Source organism: Sylvia atricapilla, chromosome 1 (assembly GCF_009819655.1).
Source record: "Sylvia atricapilla isolate bSylAtr1 chromosome 1, bSylAtr1.pri, whole genome shotgun sequence".
Taxonomy (NCBI): Eukaryota; Metazoa; Chordata; class Aves; order Passeriformes; family Sylviidae; genus Sylvia; species Sylvia atricapilla.
Window position 1 is genome coordinate 99,885,409 of NC_089140.1, and position 16,006 is coordinate 99,901,414.

Genomic DNA, 16,006 nt, shown 5'->3' on the forward strand with positions numbered 1-16,006 from the left:
ATATAGCTTTTTTTTGGTGTGTGTTCTTGTTCCCAAGTTTGTCTTACATAAATGGAAGTGTTGGAATTAATCCCTCTCCACTAATTTTTGGATATCTTGTAACTTAGCTGCCACCTAAGCAGCTAAGTAAGTTATCTGGATAATATCTGTATTCTACTCGAAGGTCAAGTGCTGAGCATTGGTGAAAATTAGAAATCTGTGATGGAGATTTCTGCAGACAGCCAGTCAGGAACGCTTTGGTTTTGTTATAGTTTGTGGAGGTTGGTGTTGTTGTTGTTTGCTTTTTTCCCAATCTAACCATAAAATCCATATGATTTTTTTTTTTTTAAATAGCATAACTCTCCTGACCTGTAACTGCAAGCAAACCTATGCTATGATCACTGAGATGGAATACATAGATATTGTCATTATTGGCAGAGAGCTGTATAACAATGCTCAGCAATGCGTAATCCAGGAATATAGCTGTTCCATTAAGGACAATAAACTGTCACAGTTCAGCACTTTGACGACTTTGACAGCTGGCAGGTGCTGGAATATCTTGTGCTAAGGTATACTTTGTGCCTGAGGTTATAAACTGTATGCTTTATGTATCAATAGCTTTTGTCTGGGGTAGAGGTGTGTCTTAGTATGTATTTCTTCTGTGGAGGTTTCATTGTTCAGAAGGAAATAGAAATAGAGGTCTGTGATTGACATTTCATAATGGATTCTCTGGGGTTTTGTGGCCCTAAGAGCAGGTGCTGAGCTTTTTGCTGAGTTTCAGCCACACGTTCTGTTACTCTTTAGTGTAGGGCAAGTCAGCCTTCCATACTATGATTGTATCTGAGTTTCAGACCTGGAAAAAATAGTGTCAAGCTAATGGCTTTTGTATAGGTAAATAATTGGTCAACAGTGCCTGCTTTTGCTTTTTTGAACTATTTTAGCAAATACCAGTCTTTCAAATAAGGTCATTATGAGAACCTGAAGGTAATTTTGCAGTAGCTCCCCTCATTTGTTGTTTGTTGAAATATTTTATGTTCACTTAGGTGTTTGGTTTTGGACAAGTATTTGAGGGATCCAAATGCCTGTGTCCAATGTTGCTTTTTATGGGGAAGTGGGCATGGAGGAATATGCATAAAATCAGGAGCTTTGCAGAGGCTTTGTCAGCCTGCAGTAATATTTTACATTATATACTAAGAGATCATACATGACCTAAATAATTAATGTGTCTGGCCCATTAGTAATTCCTTGGACTATCATGATAGGCTATGTAAAAATTCACATGCTTCATAGCCAAAGCATGTCCTTATGTCAGGATTACATAAGGACGTGTTTTCTTACACATGTGACTAGCAAAAAATCTCTCAGTAAAAGTCTCACATTTCTTCCTTTCTGGTCACAGGCTGCACGTGTGAATTCCCATCAGTTTCTGTAGGAAAGAAGCCTAGGTATGGCTGAGTGACCTTCCACAAGACAGTGGAGGTAGCTGTGCATGGGTTGTCTTAGGTGGCTATGTGATACATGCAACATCCCATAGACATCTCCTTTGGCATGGATGGAAAGGACAACCTTCTTATGGGTGGTTATGTGACTTGCCATAAACTGCTTGTGCCTCCAAGACAAGCAGTGTTAAATTAGTGTTGTTCTGTGTGGGGTTAATGACTCCAGGCACTAGAAAGGAGCAACACATCACTTTGAAAAGGACCTGTTGAGTGGTTACATTTGGGCTTCTTTCTTGACATACTTGATTTTATGCATGGAATCTTGGCATTAGGACGGTTTACTGACAAGAGAAGTCTGTTAGTTGTACTTTTTCAGGAATGAAGGAAGATGGGTTTGAGGAAAGCTAAAGTGAAACCAGAAGAGTTGACACATTCCCCACTCTCTGTAAACTTGTTCAGGTGCTTCATCTGTCTCTGTGAAGTTTATCAGCTGTGAAACACTTGAAATGCAGGCATAGCCCTGACAAGGATGGTGAAACCAGCCTAACTTAGAGTCTATTCTGTGCTGCTGCTGGAAAGCTTATAAGATGTACATGGAAATGTAAAACTTTAACTAATGAAGAATTTGTATTTAAAAGAATAGCTTTCAGTGTCCTGATATTTTGTTTGCTTGGCTTTTGTAGTCGTCAATTTTGGTGAAAATAGGTGCGAGGAAGTTCTTGACTCAGAGGAGTCAAATGGTTTATATTGCAGCAGGTCTTTACTCACTTTAATTTTTGGATTAATTAAATGGGGGCCAAGCCTATAGCAGGCAGCTGTAATGGTTGACATAGAAGCCATGGGGAGGGCTGAAAAATTCATGAAAACTGACTCTTGGAGTAAAGTAGTTGAACTGTGTAGATGTTTTGGATAAAAGTGGCATTGATTTTGCATTGCTTCATGACTACTGTAAATTGAACTGAATCAAAGCTCCAATAAGCTCTTTGTTATCTGTCTTCTATATCTTGTCTGACAGACCATAGGCAGGTGTGCAATGTCAGCCAAACTTAAACCAGTCACACACGAATTCTCAGCATCAGAGCTACTGAACTAGTCTTGCTCTCCTTTGTACCAGTTCTCCTTGAGCTGCTTACTTCTCTCCCTCACTGCAAAGTCTTTGGGTGCAGTTAATCTGATACTCTCATGTAATCTAGGTAAAGCTTTGTTCAAAAGGCTGATGTGACAAATGGTAATTTCTGTATCCTACACCATTTGAACCCACTGGTGTTTCTGTGGCCTGGTTTTGTTTTTGGAAGCCAGCTGAAGTCTTTGCCCTTTCTGTTTTCTCATCTGGGATGTTCACCTGATTGCTTTCTATTTCTATAAAAAATGATATGTATATGTTTAGCTATGTTTTATCAAATAAAATTAAAAAGAAAAAAGACAACAGAACTAGAATAGAAGTTTGTGATATGATTGGATTTTCTGTCTTTAACTTAGGATAAAAAAGATATTCTCCTTATTTAAATGGCATCAGGATAACATGACCTGTATTTGAAACCTCATATGAATAGAGGTGTATTTTAGAACTTTCAAATGACCTTCACCATTTAGGTTACTTAATTATTGCATCTGATTCTTTTACTGAAGCTTCAGCCGTTGCTGGAGTCTCCACAGTTAAATTAGAGAACTTAATTTTAATTTTTTCCTTGTGTATGAACTGTCACTATGGTGGAAATCCTTCAGGTTGAATGAAGTTTGTAGTAACAGAGTAGTGATTTGTCAAGATCTTGGGGATTATAATGTCTGAGCAAAAGCTGGAAGAAAATTGACAGTTTTAAAATGAAACACTGCAGATAAAAAGTAAATTGAGACTGATACAATAGGAAAAAATCTGCTTTCATTTATGCTAATAAATTATAGTTCTACTGAGATAATAGCTATAGTGCAATTTTAACAACTAAAACCCACATTTATAATTATCAGAACCTTTGAATAAGTTGAAGAGTTATATTACACTTGATGCTTAATAAACTTACAGTTGCATGAGGCAGCTGTGTCCAACAACATTTAACTGCTTCAGTTTTCACATACTCATTTTGAGGGGAATAAACCGGAACAAATAACATCTCCTTTGTATGTTTTAGGCTTGTTCTGTGTCTTTGATTGAAAGTTCTTGCACTGGGTCTCTTTAACACACACCTGAATGGTACAAAGAATTCAGTAAGTAGGGTCTGTCTACCCACTTAGTGCATTCAAAGACTCAGGGTATAAAACCGTTTTGAAAAAGATCTCTGAATATGGTAGAGAAATTTTCCTAACTCTGAATGTATCTAAGCCAGACTGAATATAATTAAAAAGATTTATTTAATTGTGTTTCATATTTATTTTCTATCTGACCTGGCATACTCTGATTTTCTTTTTCTTTGCTTTCATTACTGCTTTGGCTTAAAAAGCAAGGCTCATTATATTGCAGAAAGCAGTGCTTTGTTAGTTCAGTAGCAAACCCAGAAGTTAAATAATTCTGTATCTTATGTCTATATTCTTTGGAAATGAATGATTCGTTTGATTCATTGGAAGTAGTCCAAATCCTTGCTGCTTTCCTGGAAGCACTTGGAAGTTTTTTCACTGTTCTCATTTGATAGTCCATTGCACGTTGCCCTAATTTAGTGAAGGTCATATTTAAATTTAGCAGTGTCCCCCGCCATTAAAACCTGGGTAATGCTACCCCATTTCCACTTGGGAATGCTTTGGTGAAAACTACATTAATGTACAGCAGCACACCTCTGACAGTGTCCTATTTAGACATGCTCTTCCATGAGCTGCTCCTGGGAGTTATGTAGGGCACCTCAGGATGAGCTAAATAACCAAAAAAATGTGCATGGGGTTATCCTAACCCCTTTATTTCACCTTTCCTAAAAGCCTGGTCTTTTTTTAGTTCCAGAATTGAATGCTGAAGAAATAATGAATTACTTTGTTACAAATGGAAATGAGACCCAGAGCAAAAACTTTCACCCTCTGCCACGTAGCTGGAGAGGAGCAAGTTAATTTTGCGTAACATTTCAACATGCCAGTTCTTTGGAACATACTACAGAAATTGAGCACAAAAACTTACGTGTATTTGTCTTCTAGTATGTCACAGAAAATAAGATATCTAACCCTTGACTTCTGTGTCTGTGTCTATGTTTATACCATGTTATGGTGTCAGAAGCATTGTGTGGAGCTCCTGGCAGGCTAATTTAAAGTCAGCATTAGGACAGGTTAGTCTTCACAGATTGACTAAGTGCTGCCTAATACCATAGGTGGTGGCAGAGTTGGTGATGGAGAAGATCTCTGCCCTAAAGAGTGCCAGCCCTGAATTCTCAGCACTCTTACCATGAGGCAGAATGATTCTCCTTCAGTACGTGTGTTGGAGATCTGGGTTAAATATGGAAGCACTTAAAATTTATTATTGTACTGCACATTTTTAATAAAAAATTTATTAGAATTAATAAAAGTACAGTAGTAATGGAAATATTGTTGTGGCTGGTGGCCATATCTGAGGTCCCTGTGGGAAAGTTCAAAGTTAGTTAACTCACCTTAGGAGCAGGAGCCTTACAGCATCTTTAATCTAAATTTAAGGATGCAAAACCTGAGTGGCTTTTGGATGAAGGGAGAACTTCAGGGAGGGACAGGCATTTGAGCTGAAAAACAGTCCTTTGCTGCTGTAAGTACAAGCCTGTCCTTGGGCTTTGTTTGTTTAAAAATTGAGGCAGGCCTAAGAAGAGGATGAAAGCTCAGACAGTGCCCCATTGTGTGTGAGATGTAGATTCTGCCTGTTCTCATCTATGCTTCAGCAAGAATCACGGAGGTGTGTATGTTGAGGGGAAGAAAGGCTTTTTCTCAAAGTGAAGTACTTGCAATAATTGCACAAATATTGAACCTCTGGTTCCTGTATGGAGTATATTTGAAGAGTTCAAGAATGTTAAATTGGCAGAGTTCATTGGAAGAGCATAATTTGGGTCCTATGAAAAACCTAGAACACTAATGAACCCCTGTCCAAGAGGCATGCTTTAATGGGTTGGAGGAATATATATGGAATGGAAAGTTCTGGGCAGTGTCTGTGTATGAAAAGAATCTGAGTAATTAGGGTTTTGGTTTTGCCATGTGTGTAAAAGGAGTGTGTGGATATTGTTTTTGCATTGTTTTTAAAGTCAAAAGTGTTCCAGCAACTTTATCACAATCTATTATTAAAACACCATAGGAGTCTAAAATGGTGTAGAAACTGCAGGAATGCTCACAGTGGAACAAAATTGCCCTTTCACTAATGATTTCAGCACAGCAACGTACAATTTCAGTCTGTGGGAAAGGTTTGTGTGTTGGGGGTTTTTTTGATCTGAAGCCATGACTTTCAAAAGAACTCAATGAGAAGGTGTAAAGCTTAATAATGCAGACTTCCTTGTTTATTTTTTAAGTTTATTTATCCATTGATTGATTTCCAGATTTAAATTGCTAAAATTTAAATTTAATTGCTAAAATTTTAAATTTAATTTAGCAATTCAATTGCTAAAATTGCTAAAATTTAAATCAATCAGGAACAAATGTGTTCTAAAATTCAAAGTGCAGGTCTTTATTATTTTTTTTTACCTGAGTTGAGCTGTGTTACTTATTGTTAGTGATGATACTTATTCCAGTGTTATGCAGTTATTTTGGGGTGTCAATGTGTTAGGTCCATTCTTACCTTTTTTTTTCTTAATGTATTCTCTGTTTTCACATATAATTGAAAACTGTATCAGTACTTGTCACTTGTTAGGTGCCAGAAGATTTTATTTTGTACTTAATTGGCCAACAGTAGAGTTTAGAACATGTGATTTCTTTGTAAATAATTGATGCTTAAAAAAAGAAAATTAAAAGTGGCCGTCCCTGATTATCCAACTCAAAACCTACTCTTATTTATCAATTAATCCATTCAGCTGTGAAAAGCTTTTCCTTTTTTTTGTTTGTATTTGATTTGTGTTACAGGCAAAGTGACAGCAGTCATGCATTGAAGCAGCAATCAATCGACTTGTATATACACTGCTTCTAGTCATATAGACCTAAACGTTTTATTTGTATGAAGTTGCATTAGCAGTTTTATCCGTGGGAAGAAGCACTGACAATTCTGTGACTTTTGTTTGATATTTGTATGGCAGTTGTGGGTTTACAGGATTCTTGGTACACTGATCCTGCTGAAAGCACTGAATGTTTTCAGTTTCAATGTGGGTCAAAGCAAAGTTACTTAGTTGAGTTGTTTGCTGCTTTGTCTTTCAGCAAGAAGAATCTGTGATGTAGATAGACAATGAGTAAATATGGTTTTGATCATGTCTCCTAAATAAGGAGCTGAGAGACTGAACTATAGCTCTGACTTGGTGCTGTTAGAAGCTTTCCTCTTGTGTCAGCTTTGCATGTATTATGAAATCTGTTCATAGTACATAAAAACGCACAAACCATATTACTGAGCTGCAAAAGCCCCACTGCTGATACATCAAAGAAAGCAGCAGCTGTCATCCAGTTTTAGCCACGGTGCTTTTGAATGCCTTAATCCTCTTCCCAAACAGAAGAAGGCAGAGAGAGTTCACTTTCTCTATCCATCCCCTCTTCTATTTTTTTTAAGTTTTGGTAGCAAAATCCAGAAGCTGTGTTCACCAGCCATTACGGCATGGCACAAGACATCATTTTCTTTGCATCTGATCTGGACATTTCAGACTTCAAATGTACTTTTTATTAAAGTTAGAAGTTGCTCACTGTGTATTTATTCCCAGGTGCTCAAAGTATCAAAGTGATTATTCAGTTATACTTAATTTTAATTTCTGTTTCCTTCAAACTGGTATTCTTTGTTCCCTTTCAGTTCTGAAGGGCTGCATGCTGGGATTGTACCAGAACCTGAGTTACAGGAAACATATGTACCTTTGGAATTAATATATTCTACTTTGTGTGACTTCCACATTTTCACATTATGCCTTTTTTAACAATACAAGTTTTACAAGACAGTCACTACAAAATACCTTCCCTAAGAAGTGAGCAAGATACATTACAAATATAAGTTTAATCTGTTAGAGCTGTTTTTAAGGTCTGTATGGTGCAGTGTCCTGGCTCCAAAGTGGGTCATGGCCAAAGTCAGGGGAAGGGTATGAGAATTGAGCAAGAAGGCAGTGATGCTTCCCTGACATACTTTCCTGTCTCAACAGCACTTCCCAAGTCAGAAGCTGTTCTTTGAACTGAAGAAACACATGCAGGCTTTTCTTCTTCACTAATCTGCCTAATCACTTTCCCCAAATGCATTTTTTAATAAATATGTGTAAACACATTTCAAGGGAATAGCATATGCAAAATTTTTATATTGAACCAAGTTACCAAAATTATTGGAAATAAATTACAAAAGACTGTGTTTTATGTATTGAGTTTTAAATTTGTTTTTTGTTTATTAGCCACTGTCTTGCAAAGTGAATTTGCACTGCAAAGAACAAATGTAAATGAAGTACACAAGTGTAAAGCTGTCAGACTACAGCAATCTTTAAATCATCTGTCTAGATAAACTAATGGGAAACGATTTCAAGTCTTTGCTAACCTCCAGCCTCTGAGACCAAAAATACTTTGTTGTGCTGAAATAAGTAAGCAGCTAGAGTCAAATTTAATGTTTTAAGAATCCCTTTGTATTGTCCTATTTACCCAAACGGAATTTCAAAACACTGCAGTAAAAAGTGTGTCAACCAGGATGATACCAAAAGGCAGATTAGAGAAAATGGCATTTGATGACAAGGTTTGGTATATTTAGAAATGCTCTTGTTATTAAAGTTGCTGCTGTGCCAGTTACTCCTACACTGGAGTATGGTAATTTGTGTGACATGCTATCTATCCCAACACTCAGGGAAGATCAGAGATTACATGCAATAACTCCAGTCCTACTTCCCTTGTCAGACAAGGATCTTCCAGTAGTGACATTACCTTCTTGTGGTTTACTATTGCAATCCCATTTCCCCTTCCCTCTTCATTAATAATAATTTTCAAATTCCTCATTTTGAAATGCCATCTATTTACATCTTTAAAATTCCAGAAGCTTCGGTATTGCTCATGAGGAAAATACTTAATGTCAAGAGAGAAAATGTTCATTTAGCATTGTGGGATGTTCATGATAATCTTTTCATAGCTCACACTGAGTAAGAGGTCATTGGTTTGCTTTGCTCTTGACAGGGCACAAATAAGAAGCCTCAATTCAATGAAAAATTAAGGTACTACCTCATCACTATGGAATACGGTTGTTGGTAGTTTCAGTGGCATATGTGTGCCTCCACAGGTGTGCAACAGGCAGAGGAGTTCTTGTGGGCTGCTGTCCCACTGCTCAGTCAGTAATACTGGGACATCCACAGCTGTGTCCTGACACCTCTCAGGTCCATGAAAAGACACAAACTGAAGGGCAGTTTCCAAGTGTCATGAAGCTGTGGGAGGAAGAAGGCATCTCATGTTAGTTTATTCTTTCTTTTAATTTCTTCCTACGTACCGCACACAAAACGATCATGTGTGTAAAATATAGTCTTACAAAGTAAAGTAATGTTACTTTGAGGTTTGCAATATCAGAAGGAAAAAGGGAAAATAACCTTAATAGGTCTTGCTTTGTTTTTAAATGATGAATTTTTCTTTCAAATATGGAAATAAGAAAGCTGTAGGTATGGGGTATGATCTGCTCTTGCTTGTTCAATGCTGTATTACTCAAGTGCTTACTCAAGTGCTACTATAGATATTATTGGATCATTTTTCTCTTTGATTTTGATGTTTATTGCCCTCTCAGTTGCTGGGTTTGTTATACAAACGCCAGAAAAGGTTGTTCTTCACTTGACCTATTCATTCATGTAAATGGCATTAATATATATTTCTTTTTTGTTTTCACAGGTTATTGAATCACTAGGGATTATTATATATAAAGCCCTGGACTATGGTTTGAAGGAAAATGAAGAGCGGGAATTAAGTCCTCCACTGGAGCAGCTTATTGACTACATGACTAATGCCACAGAAACAGATGGGAGTAGGGATGAAGGGTATGATGCTCTGGATGAAGGAGTGGAGGAGGATGATGATGACAAAGAGGAAGTTGAGGCCATTCACTCCTACAAAAATGTCATGAAGGTACAGTAATGGGCAGTTTATATGATAGTTCTGTCAGTGAGAAAATCAACTCTGTTTTCTGTGTTGTTATTATTCTGTGTGATACTGGCTGTGTCATTTTCTGATTTCCCTGGTCCTTTTATATGATTTGCTTGTAAAAATGGCATGCAGTATTATTTTAGGTTTGACAGCAGGCAACAGAAAATCCATGATCGACGTTAGCATTGGATGTGCCATTAATATCACAATCTGATTTAATCCCTGCACTGGATAGTCAGCCTTCCAGTGTAAACATCTGTTGAATTACTTTGTGTACTCTTGGATACTTCATGGTGTGTTTCAATTAATTCACCTTTTCATTAGCAGGTTATTTAGTGTAATTATTTCTTATCAGTTCCTTCCCTTGCCACCCTCCCCTCCTGAGGGACAGGAGTACTTTATGAGAGTGGCTTATTTGTATGGAGTGAGTCAGGACACAGTATTTCACTGGTGATCATTATGGTTGCAGTTCTTGACCTGAGTTGTGAAATTAGGAAATATAGCTTATGAATTTTAATAGTGACAAGTTCTTTAATGTTATCTGGGCTAGTATGAATAATCATTTAAAAGTATTACCCTCTGTTTTCTACAGAGTAATCTGTGCATGTTTTAGAGCCCAGTGAGCTCTCATTCCAGACAGAGACATTAATAAGAATGGTTTTAAAAAATTGTGTAATTGATTTAACTCATAAATAATCTGAGACTTTAATACAGGTTGGAAAACGTTAGACTAACTTGTACCAGGGGATTGGGCCGTTTATAGTGCTTCTTCACAAATGCAAGTCATATCTGAGGAGCAAAAGCTTAGTGCACCACAGAAATTGAGTGTCATGGTGGAAGCTGGGACTAGAAGAATGTCCCAAATAGCACATCAGAACACATTAACACTCAGGAAAAAGACTCCACTACATATCTTCAGTTCTGCTGGGTTAACAGTAGAGAGAAACTCTTAGGAGACTGAAGAGAGGGTGACTTTGAGATGCTTTTGCATGCTTCTTGCATCAGAAGTAGTGCTAAACACTTAATGCCCTTGTCTTCCCTCATTCCCTTAGAGAAGCAGAGGCCAGAGGGAGAAATGAATGAAGTGGTCTTTTGCTGCCCTGTGATGAGGAGGGCTTGGCTGGCTGTAGTGCTCTGCCCTTCAAGCCCCTGCCACTGCCAGCCTTGCTGAGTTGCTGTGTGCAGGTGCTTTGTTCTGTCCTCCCTGGGTCACCTGCTCCAGAGGGGGCCAGCAGCTCCCTGCCAAGCCCCCATGCAAGCTGCTCCTGACAGTCTGGAGGAAATGTAGACCGATGGGATACATTTCTCCCTTCTCCTGCTTTGGCAAAATGCTGTGGATTGGTGACAGATGAGGTTAGATTAAGTCAAAGTTTCACTTAGTGCAGAGGCAGACAAGGACTTTGTATACGCAGAGCTGAAGGCAGTGGCTTCGTGGAAGTGATTATTTTGCAAGTTATTTATTTGATATTTGCAAACAATAAAAGATGAATTTGGAAAACTGTTGAACTCCTTTAGGTACACTGGTATAGAGATCCCTGAAATACAAAAGCAGTAAGAAAATTCAACATGTTTCAATGGTTAAGGCCATGGAACTGCTGTGGAATTTTCATTTGGATTTGTTAATATCTCTGCTAGGCTGAGGTACCTGTCTGTTTGTATGTTTTATAATCAGCATCTTACGTTTTATTTCTTCATCATATTTTGTTAATAATTTTATATCATTCTGGACATGTACTGCTTCTGTGACTTCTTAGTAAACTGAAGGTCAGCTGTCATTTGTCCTTCATCCAAACTTTTACTCTTCCATCCCTTGGAATTCTCTTTTATTTCTGTTGTTGTTTTTTGCCTAAATTACGTGCTGCAGGCTTAACTCTACAAATTACCTTTATTCCCTAGTCAGTGTTGTTACTGCATTGACAGTACTAGAATGGGTTTTTTCTTAGTACCTTTTTAGGGGTAAGACCATCTTTTGCATGTGGCTTTCTCTTACTTCCTATCCCCTCCAGCAGTGGTTAAATGCTGGAGGCTACACCCTTATTTACTCAGTGACTGTTTCACAACAGTGGTGTGTGTGTGGTCTTGTGACCATGAGGCTCAATTATTTTGAGTCCCTCTTGGCAAGACTGTGGAGGATTTTCCTCCACAGTTTGTAGTGAATGCTGAGGCAGGTTTGCTTGTTGAATTAAGAACTGTTGTTCTTGCCTCCCCTGCATTCTCTACATGGCAAGCTTGGAAAATGGTAGAGATTGCCTGTGTGCTACTAATACTGATTTTTTAAGGTTTTTAACTATGTAGTCTCCAGTCTGGAAATTATTTTGTCCTTGAAAAGTGATTATATGGTTCCCCCTTTTCCAAAAGCTGTCATTGTCTGTCCAAGGCCTGCCTGCCACTAAGGCTGAATTTTTCACCATTAATCACTAACTTGGGAGACCATATTTTGTGATTAACACACAGAGGTAGTTAAGATACGTGTCAGGTTTTTCTGTAATGTGAAGGTCAATCCCACACCCTCCCCCTAGCCTGGAAAATGCTGAGTAATGTGGCAAACACCGGTTCCCAAGAACTGGGAAGAAGGTAAGTGCTAAATAGTACTGCCAAGATCATCGTTGGCAAAGCCAGTGGAGAGGACACAGACAAGCTTTTGTGCTGCTTCTTGGTATATTTGGCTGACTGAGCTTTTGATTTCCTTGGCAGCACCAACCTGCTGCCCAGACTTGACCGACTGTTTTTAAAAATGCATCAGTGAAGAGAGGAGACACTGGTTGCCAGAAGCTTTTAGTCTTTGATATATTTCTGATTTGTCAGCCCTGCTGCAAATGAAGGGAGAAATGGAGACAGTAAAGGCTGGACATTTTCAGAAATCAGAAAGCATGTTCAGATGCTCTCCTTGTTTGAGGCCCTCTCCCCTGCCCTATGCACTGTGTGTCCACAGGGTGCTGTGGGGGGCAGGAGATCTGTATGTGTCGGCAGTGCCGGCTTTGCGCTGTGTCTACACAAGGCACAGTAATCCTGGGGGATCAGAACACAGCAGGGACAGCACATGGGCACCTTGGGGAGCCTTGGTCAACAGAGAATACACACAGGGAAGGCCTGGCATGCTGGGCAGTGTTGGGCTTGCTAAGGGTGTGGGAAGTCCTGTCATGTGGCACCTTTATCACAGCGTGGGGCACTCCCTGATACTGAGACAAGATGATGCAGTTTATCAGCCTCTTCCAGAGTATGCTCAAACCCTAATTCCACTCCTAATCTTAACATTATCACACTCCTTATCCCACAGATCTCTGCAGTCAGATGGTTTAAACCAACAATATTTTTCATGTTAACCCAGAGGCACTTTCTAAGCTGCAATTTATCAATATCTGCTAGCTTGAGCTCCAACCCTAAACCCATTTACAGTATTATACTTCATTCTAGGTCAACACCCCTTTCTAATTCTAGATGTAAAAGTAACCTCATAAGGCTTTGGTAGCAGGTTTTATTCTGGGCTGGTATTTGCTGGACAGAACTGCCATCCTAGCCCTGTCATTTCTTCCAGATTTGGACATCATTGTAGCCAAATCTCTACTGCCAGTGCTGACTTCACCTCAGCCCTTCTGCAGAGCAGAGATGTTGTAGAGGTGTTGTCAGTTGTGCCTGCAAGTCACGACACCAACCTTTGTCACTGCATTGCTACTTTTTCCTGCAGGTCTTGTAGGAGGTACATAAAGGAGGCAGCGCCCTTCCTGCACTGGTATCTTTCTCTTACTTATGTTCACCTTTCATCCCAAAAGTTAACTCAGCTTTTAACAGGAGCCTTATCTGTAGCTAGGCCACACCTTCTTGTCTAGGACGCAAATACAGGTGGATGGTCTCTGGTGCTCAATGGCTTTGGGTCCCAGTTTTACCTAATTGCTTTTAAGAAATTCAGTCATAGCATTTGTTAAGTCTGACCAAAAATTAACTGTCAAGCAAGTGTTGCTTCACTGGTGAATGAGTGGCCCAGGTCCCATAGTAAACAAAACTTATACATAGAAAATCTCCATGCTGACTTAATTTGCATGAAATTATTTTTCAGAGCAGCATGCTAAGTATTGTGTTATCTTGCTATAAGAAATGTCAACAAGGATGCAGTTTGCAATATTTTTGTTGGTAGAAAATGGTGTTTGTGCCTCGCAAAGAGGAGGAATAAATTGTTTCTCTCAACCTCAAACTTTCTTCCTCTCCCATTTCAGTTATTTTAATCATTGGCATGTTCATGAGATGAGAAACTTGTATGTCTAGGTGACTCATATGTCTTGGTAGTTCAAGGATATGACTGACTCCTTTCAGCTGGAAAGAACTGAAATTTACAGGGGTGATATTGATCTGTCTCTGTTTTATTTTAAGTACCCTGATAGTAGTACAGATCTACCATCTATGGCATGTGTGGGATTATAGGGGAAAAGAAAAGTATGTCCTGTCTCAATGCAATTATAGGCAGGATAAGAAGATCTGCATTTAGATCTAAGTATTTTGGAGACTCCCTTCTGAGTCTGAGGACTATTATCATACAGATGCTGTGACCCCATGTAAGTATAATATGGGAACTTGTCAGAGAGGAACCAGAAAATGCTGTTAAAAACAAGTCAGGGTATTTGTTTATGACAGACAGCTAAAGAGTTCATGTTACTGGAATTCAAAGGCCCATAATTTTGTCTAGTCCAAGCTTAGTAAGGTGCAGCTTTCTGGGAGTGTAATTCAGTTTAAGGCTGGGCTAGCTTAAGCATTTTTATATGAGCCTGCAGAAGAGTATTTATGCTTCATTTCAAAACAAGCAACTTGCAGTGTATGCTGTAACTGTGTGACGCTGGTGAAGATTTGGAAACTTACTGAGATGGTAAATAAAGTCCCAGATGTTGCCAATTTATTTTATATTAATAAGGAATGCAGCATTGTTTGCCATTTGTGAAAATTCTCGTGCTCAAAAAAGACAACAATTGGTCCTTTCCCTTCTCTTGAATCCTGTACTCACATGTTTATGTGCTAATCCTTATCTTGGTGGATCTCATTTTAGAAAAACATGATTTTTGCATAGAGAGACATTGAAATTGCAGTGGATTGGAAATCCTCAGTTCTCTTCACTTTTATTCTCACAATACTTGCTGGCTTGAACAAAAAATTACATATTCCACTTGTGGATCTTCAGTCCCATAGAGGTCTGAGACCCCTTTTGAAGTATTGGGAAATCTCCTTTCCCGTCTGTTTGGGTCTCTGAAAGTGCAGCCATCTAGCTTTTTGTACCTAAGTTCTGAGGAAGGCAGGTTCTCCTTGGGCTGTTTCTTTTTTGCAGTTTAACTCTTTGGGGACTGTCAGCTAGAAAGAAACCCCAAAATCTCCCGAAGTGACTTTGTAAACACAGCCCCAAATCATACTGCACTGACAGGACACCCTCAGGTGGATGGCCCTGGGCAGTTTGGGCCTCTGAAGGTGGAGTTCCATGGTGCTCCTCTGACCAGGCAGACAGCTTGTGTCAGCACACATCCTGGCCACCCTTTCTCTCTGTGCTGCATTGGCAGAAGTGGGAGCTCCGAGTTCAGCACCGAAGTCACAAACACCAGGGCTCATCTCCTGTGCTCTGGCATTCCCTTTGGGACTCTTCCAAAACAATCACTGAGACTGGAATAGCTAAGGAATACATGGATCTTGACTGAATAGGACCCAGCCACAGGCCTTTTCTTATTCTTTCACCATACTTTGAGAGAACTTGCAGTTGCCTTAGAAATGCAGTAAACCTGCTGCTTTTCTCTTGTCCAAGCAATCCTTGTGCGTCATTCATTCAAAACACAGCTCATGTCTGTGCTGTCACCTTTGCTGGGATCTTTGTCACCTATGTGTCATCAAAGCATCCCAAAAGTTTATTTGTTTGCCTTTGTTCTTTAATCAGTTCCTTCATCTATTTTATGCCACAAACAATTGTGCAGGTGCAGAGTAAACAGTGTTCCTGGCTGAGTCATGGCAGGAGCCAGTGTTGGAAGCTCCTGTACTGTGCAGGCCCACGGAGCTCAGTTGAGGACAGACTGTGTAAAATAAAAAAAAAGTGTCTCTCTGCATGTTTGAGTGTTTGTAACGAAAGAGCAATATCTCCATGTTACTGGTATTAAAATAAAAGTATTTGACAATAATAATAATAGGGCTTTGATATGAAGGGCTTATACCTGATGTCCTTGCAAGGAAGTTGTCCCTCAAGACCTTGGTCTTTCTATTGAAAATAAGAACTTTTTGTCTTCCTTACTTTAATTTTTCTTGGAAACATTCCTTCCATCAGTATGGGCTTAGATAGATTAGAGTGTCTTACTCCAGGCTGGGAGACAAAACCAAATGACCTTTCCTGCAGTGATTTATGGCTCACAGTAGCACATCTACACTGGTTAAAAACCCTTGTACCCATAATTCACATAATTATACTGGTATAACCTGTCTAAGGTCTAAAATAG

At 39.0% G+C, this 16,006-nt stretch overlaps 1 protein-coding gene across 2 annotated transcripts in view; it reads left to right on the top strand.

The window, feature by feature from the left end:
* Positions 1-16,006, top strand: part of SPIRE1 (spire type actin nucleation factor 1) — a 128,352-nt gene that overhangs the window by 46,339 nt on the left and 66,007 nt on the right. For both annotated transcript variants that reach the window (XM_066328797.1, XM_066328803.1), the window contains exon 3: positions 9,303-9,536. In XM_066328797.1, the coding sequence (XP_066184894.1) occupies positions 9,303-9,536 (234 nt within the window). The remainder of the gene's footprint in view (positions 1-9,302; positions 9,537-16,006) is intronic.